We start from the raw sequence: 20,814 nt of genomic DNA, 5'->3' as shown, positions 1-20,814 counted from the left end.
TTGTGCAGCTGCATAGACCTGCAGAATCCAAGGACACTAGGTCTGGTACGAGCTCAGTGTTAATATGAATGTATATTCAAACATTAAACCTTTATTGATGACTGCTTGTCTATTAACATGGCATCAAATGAATATGAAAAGGAGGAGTGGCAAAACATAAAAAAAAAACGTTTTTATATCATGCTTGGCTGCTTTCCTGACGATGCTTGAATCTCACAGACACATTCACATTGCAGCTGCTTCAAAATGTGTTTCCATCTAAGTGGTCTGTTATAAATTTGTATATACGGCATTTCATTGGTTGAGCTGCACAGCGCCATCTGGCCAATAGTCTGGTGTTTGGCACCAGCTACTGGCAGGTGCTTCTCGCCTTGCTGCACACAGTCAGACGAGTTTACTGCACACATGTTTCCCATTTAAACGCACGCATTTTAACATATTAAACCGGCTACAGTGGCTATTTTACATGCTACAAGCAGCATACAATGTTAAATGTACATAATGTTTCTTGTAAAACATTGCATTTGCATAATGAAATGTGCACATTATAAAATGTGCATATACTGTGAGTGATGCTGATCAGCAGATCCAAATGTAAGCATGGATGTGTCCAATAGAGGGCAGCATTGCTTCAGATGAATGTCACATGCGTGAACACACTGCCACGCAGGACTGAACTAGTGTGGCGCAGTCACAAGGAAAACATGCAATTAATTAAGAACTTGACTTTAAAATACATTAGTAGTTGCTCGTGATGTCCAGGGTGTTCCCAAGCTCGATTACTGTGTGCAAAGGTAGTTTTATTTGTGTTTCTCGTATTTTAATTAAAGGGCACAACCTTACTCTGGTATCACTTCAGATCATCTAATTATAGTGAAGTGATTACAGGTGCGTCATTGGCTCCACTAAGCAGCGTCAAATCATGGAAAGAAGGGGATAACAGTTTTATAATAAATTACTTCCTGTTAGTGCATCCTGTGTTTGTGTACCCAAATAAGAATTGTAATTATAATATTTATAATAATAATAATAACTTTATTTATGTAACTTTAAAACACAGAGTTTACAAAGTGCTTTGACAGACAGAGCAGCAGAAGCAATGCAATGATAACAGAAAGCTCAACAGTGAGGCCCAACAAAGCATGACAACTAAGGTAAGAGTTAAACCCGGATAAAACAGTACAGTAGATACAAATAAATAAAAGATACGATAAAAATAAACTAATAAATAAATAAAATAAAATAATTTAGTAAAATCAACAAATAAAAATAAAGCAGTAAAGCGACAACGTCACATAAAAGCCAGGCTGTAAAAATAGGTTTTATTAAGAAGTGATTTAAAAGAGATTACTGATCCTGCGAGCCTTATCTCCTCCGGTCGCTCCAAAGCCGAGGGGTCCTGATGGCAAAGGCACGGCCACCTTTTAATTTTCAGCCTCGACTTTGGAACAGAAGGGCCCCACCTGAGGATCTAAGGATGCTAGCTGGCTCATAAGGGGTCAACATTTCCTCTATATATTTTGGGGCCAGACCCATATACATGCTTTAAAAGTGATCTTAAATCTTAAAATCTAAAAATCCAACTCCTCCATAAAACAAAACTCCTGCAGTGGTTTGCACTATATACTCCTATTGTTTCCTCTTCCCTTGTGGGTTCAATGTTGAAGCCTGTCTGGTTACATTGGTTTTGGGCTTCCATAGTGTAATGTTTGTCTAATCTAATCCCACTTCCTCTTCCACATCTGGCTGTGCGTTCCATAGTCATGCTGCCATACTGTTTAGTATGCCACAATAAGATTTAGTATATCCTCACAGCAAGAGCGGCAGGTTTGATCCAGAGACTGGCCGGCCCTTCTGTGTGGAGTTTGCATGTTCTCCCCATGTTAGCGTGGGTTCTCTCAGAGTTCTCCTCTGGGTTCTCCCAGCTTCCTCCCACAGGCCAAAGACATGCAGCTTAGACCCTCCTCCTTTATTTCTGATGGTGTTTGACCAATGTGTCTTGACAAAGGTCTGGACTTTGGATATTTAGTTTTTTTCTCCATGTTTCTGAACCGTAAGCAGCTCTGATTTCTCAACATCTGGGAGGCGATGTGAGCATTAACAGGGCAGGTGTGCCTGAAGCCCTTGTACACTGCTGCCACCTGCAGGTCGACGGAGAGAGACCTCAGCTGATCCAACACACAGAATATTGTATTTATTTTTTTTTTGCTTTGTGCTCTAAATAAAAAAAGCATACTAACTCTCTGACTTGGTGGAGTTTTCATGTAATTATTTACAGACTGAAATACATTCAACGTTCATTTAAAGTGGTTGGAAAAATAACTAATCCAAAGAGATGGACAGTGAAATAATCTCAATCCTTTTTGTCTTCTGTTACATCTTTGTCCTCAGTTTTGCAGCATTATTTCCATTACTGTTGATTGTACTCTATTCTTCATCTTTGTATGATCATTTCTTGTCATGTTTTGTACATTTTCCTTGTGTTAAATACAATTTTTTTTGGATGCACATAGTTTTTCCTCAACATAGTTCTTTTTACACTTTTATTGTGTCTGAAATGATGATTCACGCCTCTATTATTGTCATGTTAATAACAACAATTTGTTGAATGGTTGTATAGATAAATCTCAGTAAAAACACACTTATTTTCTGCGCTCCACCTTCAGTCTTGGTTTTGTCTAGACATGGGTGTAGGCTAATTTCTGGTTGCAATCTTTTGGTTTAAAAACAACGAGGTAAAAGCTATGGTCAAAACTCTACTTTGCTGTACAACTTGTATGTTTTGTTGTTGTTCTGGCACAGAGGATTCGGTGAGTCTGGAAACACTGTCTTGCTTTTTCATGAATCCTTTAATTGCTTAAAACCAAATGGCAGAGGAAGTACACACATCTTTTACTTACGTAAATGAATGCATAGCTTTTATTTGTATTTCTACACCGTGGTATTGCTACTTTTATTTGAGTAAAGGTACAAAGCATTAGCTTCAAAATATTCGGAAGTACCAAAAGTTAAAGTACAAATTATTCAGAGCAATGAGAATTATTGAATTATAATGAATGATTATTGCATTTATTAGTACTTTGCTTTAATGTTACAGCTGGTAAAAGTGGGGCTGTAAAAAAAACGTGATAATAGCTTGTGAATTCCACCAAGGGATCAATAAAGTCGTATCTTTATCCATAATGATACATCACAATGTATTTGTTGGTGAGATTGTGTTTTATTAACATGAATCTGCAAAGTAACTGGTAACTAAAAGTATCAAATAAATGTAGCGGAGTAAAAAGTACATTATCTCTCTCTGAATTCCAGTGAGTAGAAGTACAAAGTAGCATAAAATGCAAATACTCAAAGAAAAGTAGCAGTAACTCAAACCTGTACTAAACCCGCCTTTTTAGCAACAGCCAATGAAGACGCTGCCTCTCCTGTGTACCTCTCTTTGTTGGAGGGTCATCAGGTAACATGTGGGGAGTATCGCTTTAAGATTAGGGCGTGTCCACTCTCTGTGAATCAGGAAATACGTTGACGTTAGTGGAAACAGTCCCTCCTCTGGCTTAGTTTGACCGCGGTTTGTGGTGACCACGGCGTTCACAACATCATCACCACTTCTCCGGGTATCTCCTGTCCGTCTATGGCTAATTCAACCGCAGACACGCGTAAGTACGCGCGCCGTCAACCCTTCTGTGTGGAAACTAAAAGGTGTGACGTTAACACCGCTGCACGGTTGCTCCTCACAGCCTGTTTGGAGTCTGTGGGTATTTTTTGAAATACTGCTTGGACCATTTCTGTGTCGGAGAAGAGTAGCCTACTGTACGTGTCTCTGCATCAAGAAAATACTCAAGCCAGTGTTCCGTGTTACGCTTTGGTTTTCCTCCTAACCTTTTACAATTCTGGGCCTGTTTCAATTTTCCATGGAGAGTCCACAGGAGTCTGTGGCTTGCAAAAGGCCAAGGCTGAACCCTCACGCTCATTTAATTAGACCTAGTCCCTCCAGTGCGTTGGTTTGGTATTAATGGTATGCTCATGCCGTGTGTGTGTGTGTGTGAGAGTGTGTGTGTCTTGGATCAATTCAGCTGTCTTCACAGCATCATCTAACGACTGCAGCGTACAACTTATGGAACTTGCGGACCTTATTGTGGTTCGGGACCCCCCCAAGAGGACCTGAGATAAGGGTCACAAGATTATTAAAAGGGATAAAAAAAAGTAAATAAGAAAAAGCATTTTTGTTTGCACAAAACTGTTTTTTTAGTAAAATTCTTGACACTTTTATGACCTCAGGCCTGTGAAAATCCTTCGAATGAAACAATATCTGAAGAAAAACAATCGTGATGACGTCCACATACAAGCTAACGCTCACTGTGAGAAACAACTATTCTCGCAGCATTGCGTTTTATATTGCTTTTAAAGATTTACTATGCTTCTAAATGAAGTTGAGTAGTTCAAAGCCGTCTGGGGGAGCTCCTAATAAAAAGATCCTCCGCTGTTGTTTGTTCTTGGTAATTAAGGTGCTATTTTTATCATCAAAGGGATGCAGCAATTAATGTCATGCTTCAAATTTAGAATTGTGCACCATGTAGCTGTTTGGTTACAGTGTGCCGTTACAGGGGGAACATGTGGCGCAATGAGCTGACTGAGACCGTGGCATCTGTCACGGGGTCAGTGATATGTCTGCAAGTGAGACCGTGATTGAGGGAGGTTTTATCTCCACTTAGTGACTACATAGATAAGGGACCAAGAGTTGGAATGTCTCGTTTAATCTGAAATATGGATTGAAGCAGAATATTTCCGGAGTAGATTCTCAGAAAATGAAGGTGCACTAAGACTCGGGTGCAGTTGGAAGGAGAGGTTATTAAGAGCCAAACGGTGGTCAACGAGGAGACACGGAACAGTTTCCATTTCCGTTCTCTCTCCTTCCCTAAGATGAGCAAATGGAGGAGAATAATGCAGTCAGCCCAGCTGAGGATCAGATTACCGACTGGATAAGAGGAAAAGTCTCTCAGCCCAGACTGATTCCCTGATTCCTTTCAGAGTGGTATTATTTCACGCAACATTTGCCGAGAAGTGACTCACAACATTGGAAATGCCCTGAAACCTAAAAAGACAACAGGAAGTATAATTTAGGTTTGGGAAACAATGATGTCATGAAGTGCTGATCTCAGCAAGTGAGGAACACTGACGTCCTCTTTTCTGAGAAGCCCTTTGGCGGTGTTGCGTTGTCATCATCCTTATGCACTGATTCTGTAGGTAATGGGTGATTTCCATGCACAAATTTGGGTGCTAGCAAGAGATTCAAGTATCACAATACACACTCGCAGTGTTGAAATTGCCTTTATCGATGGCTGAAATAGTTCCATTAGTTCATCTGATGTTCAAAAGGAAAGAGAGGATAAAGGCAAAGAATTCAATCACAAGTCGTTCTCCTTTTTGTGTGTTTTTTATTTTGCGGTGATTGATTTTCCATCATGTTGTTGAAAGAAGCTGTTGCAGCAGAGACGTCGATAAACCTTTAAGGCAGGTAGACCTTCTCTCAGGGTAAATCCTCATAAACCTGCAGGAAATGAAACTAGCAGAGCAGCAGCGCATGAGCTATGCTCCAGAGGATGCTTCAGCTGAAGGATTTGACGTCGTAGACTGAGATACGTTTGCTCCTCCAAAGTCAGAAAGGAGGAATTCCTCTTATCAGTGATGGTGTCAGTGAATTCGGGAGGTAACCACCACTCGGGTTCACTTCCCTCGTGATGTAAGCGTTGAATTTGATGTTTTCCTCGTAGCTTGTCCCATATTGGATCTTGCGACCTCGTTTGTATCACTTACACATCATGTCGTCATATTTTCATTAAAAGTCAAAGTAAACACAGTTGCTTTTCTTCTCTAGTTGATTTTTAACGGACATCGACGCCTGATTATCCATTTTTTTTCAATACCGTTGTCGACGTGATACCCGAGTAGTTTGTTTGTGCCAAAACTGTTCAACGAATCGATCATGTGACGGACAGAACGAGCAGTTCTGATCATTGATTGATCATTTAAAGGTGCTAAATTTGAAAATCAGAGCGTTAATATAGCAGCAAATGATGTGCAAATGGGCAGCTGAATCAATAAAGACAACAATCCTTTGTTAAAGCCTTAGATTTGCACTCAACCTTCGGTTCTCGTGTTGGTCTCTACCCAGAGCATTGAGGCTTTGCACCCAGCCCTATTTATACCCTCACAAAGCTTTGGCAGAAACCATCCAATCAAAGCTCAACACGGCCCAAAAGTTTCTTTTCAATATCATAATTTGATATATGAATCCACACCTGTGATGTGCATGTGTTCCAGATATCTCTATTTGTGGCTGTTCCCTCTGAGGACTTTCATCATGGCACCAGCTGTGGTTGCTAAGAGATTTCTATGACTCAAGTCTAAATCCTCCTCCAGGACTCTATTCAACCCATCTTTTTCTATTTCAATGCTTTTGATACAATCCTCCCATTGGCCCGTGCTTACTCACGAGTCATTTGGAGCGGCATGGGAGCGTGCCAGGACGGCCTACCAGTCTATAAGCACACGGACGCGCACACCAGTCTGTCAGAAGACGATGGTCTTTACCAGTGTGTTCAGTCTGATGCATCGGGGGAACTGGGACAATGGGGGGGGGGGAAAGCACACATGCCTCTGTATGCATCAGGAGGCACGTGGTTAGGTATGTAGATACGCGCCTGTACCCACAATGCTGTGCTGCGTTTCCAAACGGCATGAACATGTGATTTGAGGCTGATATGAGTTGAGATTCTGTTCCTGTGACCTCCCATATCAGTCTGTGTGTCTGACTCTCTATGTGTGTGTGTCTCTCTCTCTCTCACACACACACAAACACACACTCTCTGATGGGAACAGGAAAACAGACAAAGGCCCTCTTGTCTGTTGTGCTTTCCACCTCACGTGGTCCGCCAACAGCAGGAGCCAGGGGAGCTTTGGCCGATAGCTGACCCATCACCGTCTACCTTTTTGACCTGATCCCTTTGAAGACATTAGGGCCACCATTTAAAATGTAATATATAGTCACTAATGACTCTGCGAAGATGTGATTGCCGTTTTAGCTACTTGTCACATATTATAGAAGAAACTGGCCAATCAAGCAAATAATCGGCGGGATTAATCGATGAGGAAAACGATGGTTAGTCTCAGTGAAGTCTGTAAAGTTTGTTGAGCTCAGAGAGTTGAGATGAAGATAGATTGGCAGATGGGAGTGGGAGAGGGAAGCTCGAGCTTCAGTGCTGTAGTTTATGGTCCCTGTACCCGTTTTTGCCGCAATCAGTTGCTATGATGACACTAAGATATGACCAACCCCGCTAAATGTCGACTGAGCATTTATAGTTTTTGGTTTCGCCTTTTTTTTTTTTTTTTGACTCTCTGCCTCTTTCACGAAATGAGTCGTCAAAGCTGCTGAGAGAGACGGCAGCAGACTGGAGGGATCCTGGGAGGGAACAGGAAATCTCTGTCTCATGTCTCAGCTGATCACATTTAAATCCCCTCAGCTGCTCGGCCCCCAAGTGTAGCCTCACTGGATATCAGGTTGCCATGAAGGGCGTCGTAATGACGATCCATTTTTGTGTCCTGTCGCAACAATATTTAGAATAATTCATTTTTTCCTCTCTTGTTCCTTTGCTCCCCTTCGTCCCTCTTCGTCCTCTAGGGGGTCAGACTACAGCTGGTGGAAAAGGTGAAGCAGGGACAAACCACACGGAATACATCGCCTTCATCCTGGTGCCTGCTTTCTTCCTCTTGGGCCTGTTGGGGGTGGTGATCTGCCACGTGTTGAAGAGGAAGGGCTATCGGTGCACCACTGAGTCCAATGACGAGGAGCAGTGTGAGGAGGAAGAAAAGGATCCCGAGCTGGGCGAAGGTAAGGAAATCTGAATAAAAGAGGGAGGGAGTTGGAAAAACCTCTGACACTGCAGACTCTAGGAAATGTGTCATTGTCTGAGAGGCCATTATGATTAGCTTTATGCGTTTATTACATCTATGTGCTCATTGTTTGAGGGCATCCATGATATTCAATGATATTCAATATTGGGCCAAATTGCCTCTGCAGTCAGCCAAACTGGGACTCTGTTGCATTTCAGTCGATGGAAAAGTACATGCAAGTTGTTTTTTGAAATGAGTCATCGGTCTGCATGAGGTTTTTCACTTTCCTGTCATGTGATGGTGAAATTCAAGGAAAAAAAAAATCCCTAGATTCTCCCTCCAGTCCTCCAGTCCTCACAGGCTTCTACTACATTCCTGAGGCTAATGACTCCGGTGTGTGCCAGCTACTGACGGTGATAAGAATAGACTTGTATGATGCGAATGGCTCTTCAGATAACTCGCTGCGAAATCACAAACATAAGCTCAGAAATCCTATTTATGTTGTTTTTACAGTAAGTCGTCACGTGGCGATATTGCTAGCTCTTTACCGTTGTGTTGTTAAAGGTGCGAGAGCCCAGATTGGGAGCATTTCCATTGCCTCTCGGTGCGTAACAAAGCAAAGAAGCTCAAATAACAAAACGCACACAGAGGTAGAGTGATACTATATCTTTACAAACGGTTGTTTGCTGCTGTATTAATGTTTAAGAATGTGAAATACAGCTCCCTATTCCAGCCGTGAGCCTCGATTGCTTCTGTCTTTCTAAGGAGTGGAGGCCAATAGAAACCAGGAAGATGTTTGACATTCGCACCACTCGTGTTGTGACTCAACTTCGGGTGTGTTGAGTGACGTGGAACTAAGAAATTCTCCACGCAGTTTGATTTCCCTTGGCTCCTAATGAGATAACCCCAGATAATGCTTAATTGCTATACGCAATTTGTGAACTTCCGCACACTGAAAAGAAACAAAGTTTACTTGCTTCGCTTGATTTTTTTTTTCTCTCTCCCCCAGTTTGCGTCCGTCGCGTCATGTTTTGCTGGTACAGTATGTTGCGTGGCCACACAGAGAGGGAGGTGAGGTTTCCCTTTCCTTCTCGTAAATGTCGTGTGCAGACGTGGAACCTCTGGTATTACTGGATTGCTCTGTTATATAAGAGTGAAGGGTTTACACCACGCTGCCAAGATCAGCGAGAGTCTGCTTTACTCGCTTCACGACTAAACATACAACTCCTGGCACATCACTTCTCCACTGTTTCCCCATGTTGGCCAAAGCCCTGAACCCCTCCATTGAATCCTATGACCGGATCTGTTCAGCGGAGTAGGTATTAGTAGGAAAAGGAAGGCGTAAAGCTGGTTTCTCTTGTGGCTAGCAAATGTAAGTGCATCAGGGTTTTTCCCTGCGTCTGTCTTTCTGCGACAGGCCCAACCCTTTCTCTCTCTCGTACATCGAAACAAAAGAGTAGGAAAAGAACATGCCGTGCGCGTGTGTTCTCTCACTCATTCAGTTGATCCGATCGTCAGTCTTCTCTTGTTGCGCAATGATCAGGTTTCCTCTTTCTGCTTTTGACTTACGGCTGGTGAGCAGCTCCCTTTACGCCAGGCGGCTTTTAAATAAACAAATCATTCGCGGCGCACTAGAAGACGCCCACGAATTGCTGCCAGAGTATATTATGTTTATCAGAACATGAGGAAAAACTCTGGAAGCGGTCAACAGGAAGCTCTAGGAAGTGCCTCACAGGGGTGTGTCTCTGAAGTAATAATCAAACCAAATGCTCCGTTAGTCTGTGTGGCTTTTCATTCGAAATGAATAATTGCATCCTGCTCCAGTTAAACCGTTAGACCTATGGGAGTACCATAGGTCGTACCAGAGTCGTAATAGTAACAAGTGCTCTTGAATTATGATTTATGGGTATCATGTTTAGCATTTCTGATGTAAAAAGGGGCCCTGAGGCCGTGCCGGAGGAGAGTTTTACAGTTTGTTTTACTGTCCTGCGCTCCGAAAATATACTGCCTAAATATTTGTGACGTGCCTTTAACATGTTGCTTGAGGACATAATAACTTTGAATACTGATATACGTACTTCAGGTATTTCTAACTGTGTGTGTGTGTGTTTTTCTGCCTATCTTCCAGAAATGAATGACACCCTCAGTGAAAACAACGACACCGTCGGGCAGATAATCCACTACATCATGAAAAACGAAGGTATGTGTCCAAAGTACTAAACAACAAACGAAACACATTAAATCAATTTATTTTGCCCCTTTTTACTGACTGTTGATTAAACACTGTGCCTGAGGTTCCCTCTTTGTTTCGTCTGTTTTTCTGCCTCTTCGATGAAGTCACTATCGCAGCGCCGCTTATTCCTGTAAATTGAAATCCCTTCCCTGAGCCGGAGCGTGAAGTCAAATTCATTAATAAGTCACAGCACTCTGCTTCAACCAAGTAATTGCGCTCCTTCTGTTCGGCTGAGTTTGTAAGTGGCAACAGGAAAGAGAAGGATCAAAGTATTGCGTCGGCTTGAATAGGATGGTCACACGTGCCTTTCCTGACACAGTAGATGACGGTGTTTCCCCCTCAGGGCGAATGAACCGCCCGCAGCAGAGATGTGCAATTGAAGCATCTTTGCTTTGAACGTAGAAAAGCGTGCTTTGCAATCTTAGTGAAATAACAGAACTGCTGTTTTACTTGAACGGCGTAAGTTGTTGAAGCAGTTCCTGAAAAAAAACGGACTTGCAGGTTCGGTGTTTAGTTTGAGATCAGGTTATATGTCATTACAGTTTTACTGAGTCTGGATGGAAGGAGATCTTGGACAGACTGTGGATTTTTATGGTTGTGCATGTGAAGAGCAAAAAATAGTTTTTGACGTGTTTCACTTCTTCTAATGGCACATCAATTATACCGAGGGAAAGAGGTAGAAGTGTAGGGAGAGGAAAAACTGTAGCTGCCGAAAGTTCAGCTCCTCTTGGTATAATGAACGACAATATGATATAACAAAGTTTTAATAATATAAAATAGGAGAGATTATAGTTGTTAGCAGAATATCTGCTTATTACTACAATGTAATAACATAAATATGATAATAAAAGATGTGTCTTAATTATTATTGTGTATTCTTTATTAAATTTGTATATACTGATCATAGATTATGAATAAGGGGTTAAAGTAAACTGTAATTTCCAGATCCAGTTTATCTGTGAGTACTGGTCCCTGAAGCAGATTCCAACAGTCCGCCCCTCACATCTTCTCCAGATGACTAACATACTGTTTGACACACGAAGGCAGCATTGTCCTGTTTTTTTTGGTGTCTGGCCACCATTGTCCTCTGTTTGATTTTTCTGTCCACCCTCAAGAGCGTCAAAGCGTCGAAGCTGACTCATCACATCTTTCGGCGTAACAATGTTTGAGTTGGGGAAGCGCTCGCTGTGACTCATCCTCACAGTGTCACTCCGGAGAGACGTGACGCGGCTCAGGACTCTTGCTGCGTATCAGAAGACTGAAAATGTCTGTTGAAAAATGTTTGAAATCTTCATTTCTGGATACTCTAAAAAAAAAAAAAAAAAAAAAAAAAAAACTACTTCCAGGTATTTTTCATGGACATAATTATCTGGAACACAGGAAGTAATTTCCAGCGGCAGTTAGTGTATAAATAAACATACGAACTGAGAAGTCACTATGGAGAACAGTGGTAGTCTTTATGGCTGAGCAAAGACTGCCATCTACAGCTAACCTCAGAATAAGGACCTCACAGTGCTGTAGCGTCAATACACTATGAACTTCAAAATAAAATCCACCTGGAGGATACATTTCCCTTCACTCTTCCATTCTCTTGAAACACACTCCATTATTCAATATTTCTGATTGATAAAAGGGAAGATGTATGAACTGAACTGGGTCTTTTTAACCACATCGCTTCGTGTTTTAACCGACACAAAAGACGTTAGATTTAAACTTTTAAACTTTCCTGAAGTCGAGTTTTATTGTAGCTGCATTTGCAACATCTATGTGAGTAAAAAGGACAAAAACACGTGCAAAAATCTGCCATGTGAAATAAAACGGTGTGTCCACGTAAGTCTCCTTTGGTCTGATAGGAAATATGTTTTCAGGGCTTTTACTGACTCAAAACCAAAAACCTGCTCTTCCATTTTGTGACTCAGTGGCGCAGCCTCTAATGGTAGCCTTGTACAAATAGAATGACCAGAGCAGTTGCAAGTTAAAAATACTTTTGGGACAAAAAAAAAAAAAAAATAAATGTCCAGCAGCTCCCAAGGATGTAAACCCTCCTGTGGTGCACTTGCTGCAGTGTGCTCATGGGGAAGTCAGTGAATGCACCGGGGCTGTTGTCTCTGTGTGTCGATGCTACTTTGCATTCTACTTTGGGAGCAGAAATTGGTTGAGTTGTTGTTCATGTGCAGCCAAAAAAAAAAAAAATCCAAACCCCCCGGGCCAAATCCCTGACCCTCATACAGAAAGTTACACTTTCCAGAGTCGTACTTTGGAGTTTGTTTTGCTTCGATCAAGTTCTTTCTTTTCTCATCTGGCACATTCTCCCGAGGTTGTCGTGTGCACTGATTGTGCTCAGTGGGTGCATGTGATGTGCCATTTAATTGGGTTAAGGAGTTAATCTGGTGTTGCCATCTTTCAATAAGCGCTCTGCTTTTGAAGTCACTGGAGCGTTCTCCTCGCTAATTCCCAGAACTACTTTTATCTCACCCCCCCCTCCTCCTCTCTCCGTTCCTTTCTTCCATCCGTATAAGTGTGTAATTTTCTCTCTCTCTCTCTCTCTCTCTCTCTCTTCAGCAAACTCGGAAGCCCTGAAAGCCATGGTTCATGATATCAGCATTGACTCTGATGGGTAAGTGTCCTCTCCAGTTGTTTTTTCTTCTCCTGGCCGTGAAGAGCGATCTCAACCACCAGATGGCACCGTAAGCCTCCTCAGAAAAGCCTGTTTGTGTCACACGGCTGAAGTGAGAGTAGCCAGAGCAGGAAATGAGCACACAAGGCAATCAGGCCACATTTCTCTTCTGATGCTTTTCCAGATTGGCAAAGTTTGATTGAGGGCGAGCAGCTGGGGACTCTTCTCACTATATTGTGGGTTTATTAAAGAATATCGAGCACATTTGTTGGCATGTTTCCTTCTTGGATTCTTTGCCAGGACACAGCGAGTGTGACTCCGCTTAAAAATAAAAAAGAAAGAAAGAGAGTATCGGGCAAAGAAGCTTTTGGTGTCTTGGTGGATTTATCATGCAAAAATCTCAAACGTGTGCCGGTTCCAGCTTCTCAAATGTAACAATTTGAGGCTTTTTTGTCTGTTTTTATATCACTGTAAAAACAGGCCTGTCAGGCTGTTCAATTCTTCACATGTTGAAGTGACGTGCACGGGGCTTCAACCAAAAATACAAGAGCAAAAGTGTTTGAACAACATGGAACTGTGTGTTTGTCGTCTCTATTGTAAGTTTCAATCCTTAGCTAACTAGCTCACTACCTACATTAGGTCTTACATTTTTCCCTATTTTGATACACAAGGACTGACTCGTTTTACACTGCGAAAGAACAATGCTGTTTCTTTATTTCCGTGGCTTATAGACGGATCATCGACTGGTGAAGACGCCGCTGACTTTAAACCTGAGGCCTGTTAGCCTCAGGCTCAAAGCACGGTTTCCTGTGTGACAAGTGCAGAATTAAAACCCTTTTGTGGAGTTTCTGATTCCCCAAAAAAAAAAAAAACTGCTTGTTGCAGACGTCATTTCAGACATTTTCTGTTTATGTCTACTTCTTTGTAAAATCAAGGAGAAAGCTTGACCGGCGTAGCAACCACGACTAAGCTAAGGGGTCAATAAAACCACCCTGCATCGCGAGAACAGGAGCTGATGGTACGAGCCGAGATTAGACGTCTTCGCTTTGATAAAATAAGGGGAGAGGGAGTTGGGCTGATAGACAGATTGGAGGAGGAGAAGCCCGTGACGGAAATCAAGTTAGTGGGGTATGTTTTCCCTCTCTCTCTCCCTGTCATCTTTCTCATCCCGCTACAGGAAAAGAGAGAGATAACGAGAGGAGAGATGTTCTCCTTTGTTTGGAGGAAACTGTGTGGATAAATGGTTGGAGCATTGCCTCTGCTGAGGATTAGGTTTTGAAGTATTCTGCTCAGTCACATTGGGCTGTCCTGAAAAAAAATCAGTGGGAATCTGCAATCGCACACCCCCCCCCGTGTCACTTTCATGTGTTTCGCCTCTTCATTTACCCTCCAAATCTCTTTCCCCACATATTTCCTCTCGGTCTCCCTTCAATTTTTTTGCGAAGAAAATCTCCCCCTGTAGTACTCCCTTTTGCTCTCTTGGCGTTACTCTTCGTGTCGTTCTCTCCTTCTCCCAGCCAGGTTGGGCCGCCTGCCAGTGGATCACTTAGAGATGGTGGAATAGGGGGGGGGGAAGAGGGGTATCGGCGGAGGGTAATTTATGGGACACTTAAGGGGAGGAGGGAGACAGACAGACAGATGGGCAGAAAGAGAGGAAGGCGAGAGGGATGGAGAAACTCTCCGTCTTGTAGCCTGACTGTAGTAGCGGCCTGACCCCGCTATCTGCCTCTCCAGATTTGGTACTTAACTTTAGCGCTGCTCCGTCCCCGTCAGTCCTCCACCCTCCACCCCTTCACCACCTTTCCACAAGACGCTCTCCATTCACATCAGTCCATCTGGTCCATCTGTCCATTCCCTCCTGTTGATCAAACTCATGGTTCGTACCTCTGCTCATCAGAATCCTCACGCTGCACATGAGCGCGGTACATATTTTTAGCGCATTTTTCACGTGCACCGTTTTTTTTTTTTACCAAGAACACACATTTTCTCCCCCTTGTTCTTTTAGAATAAATTAATTATATTAAAAAGGAATGCCGAATATTATTCAGTAAATAACACATTTAATAAAACATTTTTTCTTTTTTTTTTTCTGCTTTCTCTCCTGCTGCTTATAATCCGATTTAACTTGGAGAAGCACTGGTCTCCGCTAAATGACCACCCCTTGTGTCCACGCACACTGCCGTATGTATTTCTGGTGCGGACTTCCCCCAGGGGGACCAAGAACCTTTTTTACAGAAACTCAGGGACTTGACCCCGACTTTCAAAAGAAGGAGCCAGGAACCAAATGTAGTTAATTATACTTCCAGGTGTCCAAAGACATCCCCGCTCTCCTGGTAGAACTCTCCAATGGATAAGCAGCCTTCAACGCAGACACAGCAGCACCTACATCTTCACGAATAAGGAAGTACTTGTGGTCCATATTTATATTAAGATCTGGCGGGTTTCTCCCCCCCCCCCCCTTCTGCTCTTGTGGCTGAATGAGAGCAAATCCCCGGCATTCAGCCTCACATTAACACCCACTTTTATTTGGAATAGAGGTGTTCAGTAACCACATACGGGTGTCAGCCGTCCGCACACTTGTGGCCGTATGCTGCGGCCTCTGTTCCTTGTCCGTTCTCGACACAGATGGACTCTTTATGCTCTCTGTCCCTTGACACGCGTGCATAGTTTATTATAGGAGCATGTCAATGGGTAGAGACGCTGTTTATTCTGCCTTTGTGCGTAAACAATGCGAGGAGCTGCTCTCCAGGGTCATGAAATATGCACACGCAGTTCCTCTCAGGAAAAAAAAAAAAAAAAGATTTGAGCGATCAAACAGACAAGGAAGCCGGCGTCAATTAGCGCCCGTTAGCACGCTGCTAAGATAAATACTGTATGAAAGTGGAGAGGGAGCCGTATGTGTCGGATCAGTTTGCCTTCTTTTAACCATCGATTCTCTTTCCTAATCAGTTGACCGACGCTCCACCTGAGGCCTGCTCGTACAGGAAATTGCCTCCATTCTTGTTGTTATTATTATTCAATACATAATCGTCGTTCCCAAAGAGCTTGTCAGTTTGATATGAAGACATGAGATGAGATATTAATGTGGCATGTGTGCAGTGGCAGCCCTGCAGAATTCAATGAGGTTGAATTCATCTGCATGAAATGGAAATGTTTTTGAATGTAGGTCAGTTTGTTCGTCTGTGAAAGGTCTGCCTTTTCTCAGAGCCAGACGTTCGACGAGCTGATCTTAAAAACCCACCGCGCTACTTTTTGTTTTATTTAATCTCTAGATGTGTCACAGAAACATTCTGCTGACCTATAAAATATTTCATGGTTCATTTACTCTCTTTATTGCATATTTGTTACTTTGCTTGTGCTCTTCTAGTAATACTTGGCCGTAGTCATCCGCGGCTATCTCGATCCCTGTAATGTATGATTTATTAATAATAATTGTGACACTAACTTCTGGTTCTTCTTCCCTCTTTAGTCCTCCGCTCACCCCCACCTCTCCCGGCACCCCTCCGCTGACTCCCATATCACCCGGCGCGCCCCCGGGAGCTGCCAAGCACACCTGCAGCCACCTGCACACCATCGGCGGCCTGGGCGGGCATAAGAACATCTGCGACCGCTGCAGTCACAAGAAGTGGCCGCTTATGAGGAGGCTGTCTCCCCGCAAGGTGGAGCAACGCCGCAGCCAACACGGAGAGGTCACGGTCCTGGCTGTGGGCAGGTGTGTGTGTGTGTGTGTGTGTGTCGAAGTCAAGGAAAAATTGAGTTTTCATTGCTCCTATACGATTCATTTCTTACCTCCAAAATGTCTTAGAATCATACCAGACAAGGTGCTTTGATGAGCAGATATAAATGAAAACACTTTGCCCCAGAGGCATATTAGATATTAGTTTGCACACTAACAATCAAACATTAACCCCAAAAAAAGCTCCACACCTAATTACATCGACTGAGATTGCCGTGCACTTTGGCACCAGACCAGTGACCTGGAAAATGAACATGTGAACAGTCTGGGTGAAGCCTGGGAAAACAGATGCTGCAGGGTTCAGACCGGGTCGGGTGTTTCTGCAAAGCGTCAGAGGTTAACCCGTGTTGCGGATCCGCTGCTCCATGGCAACAGTCCCTGTTTAAAAACGCATTCAACTAGAGAGGTCCTCCCCTAACCGAGACCGTGATAGCTACAGAGAACGGCCTAATGTGTCTGGTTATACTGTCTAAATGTAGCCTTTTTTGCAAACACCTTTTGTTGGATTTCAAATGGATGCTGGTGCTCCCATCATGCAATGCTTTCTTCATTTAGATGGCTCAGTCCTTGGAAATATAATCTCTTTATTGAAAGTACAAACTGCTGAGAAGACATGCCGTTCATGTGGCTGCTTCACAATAAAAGCCACACAGTGTTTTGCCAGTTCAACGCTTTTAATGTGAAGCAGCTGTAGCAGGATGTTGCGTTTGCATCGGTAGTAACTTTGACGCAGTGTAAAGAGAGTTGACAGTGAAACACGCGTGCATCCGATTCCTGTGACGCCCTCGCGCTCGTGGAGGTAATCGGAATACGACACGGGAATGGCGGACTCCACCACTAACAATGGAAGCTTCTAGATAGAGCGATAATTACTGAATGGCTGCTGCTGAAAAACCAATGCAGACAATAAATAGTATGAAAAAGGATTGTGAATTCAAGAAAACATTGTTTCCTCCAATCATTTAAGGTATTTTATTTGTATTAAAGATGGCCTTAGACACTTTCTCATTGCTCTCCAGTGTTTCAAAGGGCTTTAAGAACAAAAACTCCACATTTCGAAATACACCCCGGCAGAATGCTACCATTAGAAAACTGTGTTCAACATGTTTATAGTAAAGAGAACATTTCTCAGTCTAGTCGTGAACCCAGGAAGGCGTTCAGCCTTGTCCCCGCCGCGCCCTCCTCATCCTTAATGCTCTGCTACGAGCTCATTGGGATGCAGAGAGGTAGCTTTTCATTTGCACACCCAGATGAATGGCTGCGTACGCAGAGGGTCAGCATGACCTGGATACGAATATTCATTTGCTGATTTAATTAAAGCTTTGGTAGTGTGTGCGTGTGCACAGGTGCCTTTGAGTGGGTGGGTGGATGAGGGAGGTGTAAAGTTTCTGTCACAGGGAGTGTGTTTGTTTGTGTATTATCAGTGAGAAGAGACGGAGGCGGATGCCCGCTGTGGCACAGATGAGAATAGCAGACACCCACCGAGTTTATTCATTATAGGACTATTTTCGGCGGGTTATTTATATTACGTATGATGTAAATATACCATTCAGCAAGTGAACAAAACAGCAGCAGAGAGGGGCAGCCGTGTTCTATTTTATTCTGACCTGGAAAAATACTCTTTAAAAAGAACCTTCTTGAAAGAGTCCAACAGCTACATTTCAGCCAGAGCTTTCCTCACACCATAAGAGCAGCAATTTGTTTTAATGAGCCACCTCTGCATTGTGCGAGAGACCTCAGGTCTCATTTCCCAGACTGCAAAAAAAAAACCGTTTCATTTTTATTTATTTTTTGTCTCCTTTCAGGTTCCGGGTGACGAAGTGTGAAAAACCGACCCGGGAGAGGCGGACGCTGCTAATAACGGACTCTAATGGGAGCGTTCCCTCGTCTCCCACGGCGCTGGAGCCCAAGAGCCGGACGACGTCCGAGTCCCAACAGGTCTGTATCCTGGAAACCTCTTCACCTGTGTCCTGCTTTCTCTCCGCTTCCGTCTTCTTCCCCGCTTACACACACACACACACACCCTGTGTATAAATAAATGTTGCTTATGTATGCGTGCAAAATGATGTGTGCGTGTATACCTGCTTGTCTGTGCTCTTTTAATAGCGGGCATGTTCACTTCCTGGTGACGTTCTGCCTTTTTTACGCATCAGTCGACAAATGTTGTTGTGTCTGTAGCTGGAAACTAGAGAATTATCGTTTTTATTTTCCTGAAAAACGGCTTAAATGATGAATCAATTATCAGAATAGTAGCCGATTCATTTTTGGTCGATTGCCTAATTGACAGATGTCACAAACGACGTCGTATTGGTGACACAGTGATGCAGTAGATTCAGCTGTGTGTAGTATTATGTAAAGTTAGTGTGATTATAGCTAAATGCGTGTTGAAATATTCATGATAAAAGAGCTACTGAAATATCCAAACCGAAGCAATAATTAGCCTCCAGCCTGCGGTTTTCTGTTTACTATCACAGGAACTCTGGTTATGAAATTGCGATGCTCCAGGTGATCGTAAACGGCCTCCGTTGGCTGTTTTAGAAAGGCAACAAGCCTGATGGGAGAACACACCCAACCTGAAGATTATCAAAGATTCATTTCTGTATTAAATCAAGATTACTTCCTTCTCCAGGAACAGACGGACGACTTGGACAAAGAGAACCGATAGCAGTCTGGAGGATCCAGAGGAGCGAAGACAACACCTGGACAAAACAAAAACATTCAAACATCAGCGCCGGAGGAGCGAAGTCCACCAGGGGAGTCGTCCCCTCCACATTCCTGCTCCACGGGGAGCCAAACGTGCTTGCTGAGGACGAGGACGACGGTGGCGAGACTGACATTACAGTCGCACCAGCCAGTTATTTCACAAGCAGTAATGGGGAATGTGAGATGCACTCCATTTCCTCTCAAAATAGATTTACAATAGTGCCTTACTCGTTGGCGTTTAGGCACGGCGGCTGCTTAATGTCAAGGAAGCCTGGACCGGGGCTTTCCCGATGAACTAAGGTCTTGTTGCTCAATATGCCGATGATGTGTGTACATATGTTTTTGTATGTGGAAAGGTAACCCAGAATTTTTGTAGCTCATCAGTCAGTTAGTTGATCGAACTACACCCCAGAGACGCACACAGCCAGTCTGAGATTAAATTGGATGCTTAAACCTGCATCCTGAGACCGGTCAGTCTGCACCACCCTTCAAGGTCTCGTACCAGATTTTCTATTTCTGATTTCCCACGTGTCAATTACGTATAACTAAATATCTAAATCCTGTTTATTTTTAAATTTTAGTTTTTTAACAAGTTATCAGCTCATAAAGTTGTTTTCGGCTAATGTGTTGGCAAACATTTGCCTGTTGAAACATCCAGCAGACATTAAGCAACATTAGCTTTCATGTCCTCCTGGTGAGCTGCGGCGTTCACTCTTCTTTTAGCTTTGTTCTGGTCTCAACGTTACCAGGCAGAGAATGTCTTATGAAAAGATGCATTGTGGGAAATGTAGGACTAAGAAAAGTACAAGTCATTATATCTCAGGCTTTAAGTTTAATTAATCACCCTTTTAAAAGAAAAATCGGTCTAATGTGAGTCCTTTTATGGAAGTGCGATACTAAAGTACCTTTTAAAGACTCTCATGAGCTAAACATCCAAATATATCATTTCCCCCAAATCTTGATCAAAACATATCATTTTAGGCATGTCTTTTGTTCATTTGTCATTTCACATGTCATTTCATTGTGCCTAATTTCTTTTAAAAAAAAAAAAAATAAATACGTGTTTTATATTTTGGGACGGTTTGCTGTGTTTCTATCTTTGTATAATAAAAGAAATAAAGAGGACTAACACATGTCAAACCATAAATAATTAGCTTTATTGTTGTCATTGTTGTATACTACTAGTATTCCACTAACGTGCGGGTTATCGTCTCCCTCTCCTCACTAATGCGAGTGAACCATCCGTCTTCATATTCTATTCTTTCTCATCTCCTTCTCTCACGTCTGCGCCCTCCTCGCTCCTTCTCGGGGCCGTTTTTCGCGGCGTAATTGAAAAGATGATTAGTCTTATTCATCTCGACCAGGTATAGTCTGACGACCTCGGGCTCTCTATCATATTATTTCCAGTTAATGGAGATGGAGATGGAGAGGTGTTTCCAGCTTTAACAATCCTTGACTCGTTTTGTCTCCTCTTGACCTTCCGAGTCTTATCCGGTTCACTCACGGAGGATACAGAAGTTTCTGACCTTTTACAATAGACGACCAGAAATAAAAAAAGATAAAAATCTGTTAACCATTTCAGTGAATAACCAAAATTAACTTCTCTTACCAGCAAATGACGCGATTAAACACGTT

At 42.9% G+C, this 20,814-nt stretch overlaps 1 protein-coding gene across 1 annotated transcript; it reads left to right on the top strand.

The window, feature by feature from the left end:
• The first annotated feature begins 3,523 nt into the window (after window positions 1–3,523).
• rell1 (RELT like 1) lies at window positions 3,524–20,329 on the top strand. Its single transcript, XM_076112446.1, has 7 exons — window positions 3,524–3,656; window positions 7,679–7,888; window positions 10,019–10,090; window positions 12,686–12,740; window positions 16,210–16,452; window positions 18,282–18,414; window positions 19,106–20,329. Exons 1-7 carry the CDS (start codon window positions 3,632–3,634, stop codon window positions 19,139–19,141), a joined length of 774 nt encoding a protein of 257 aa, XP_075968561.1. The 5' UTR covers window positions 3,524–3,631; the 3' UTR covers window positions 19,142–20,329.
• Window positions 20,330–20,814: the final 485 nt, after the last annotated feature.

This window comes from Anarhichas minor, unplaced genomic scaffold (assembly GCF_050575085.1).
Source record: "Anarhichas minor isolate MPS153535 unplaced genomic scaffold, ASM5057508v1 ptg000049l, whole genome shotgun sequence".
NCBI lineage: Eukaryota > Metazoa > Chordata > Actinopteri > Perciformes > Anarhichadidae > Anarhichas > Anarhichas minor.
Note: the sequence above shows the minus strand (reverse complement) of the source record. Positions and strands in the feature narration are given on the sequence as shown.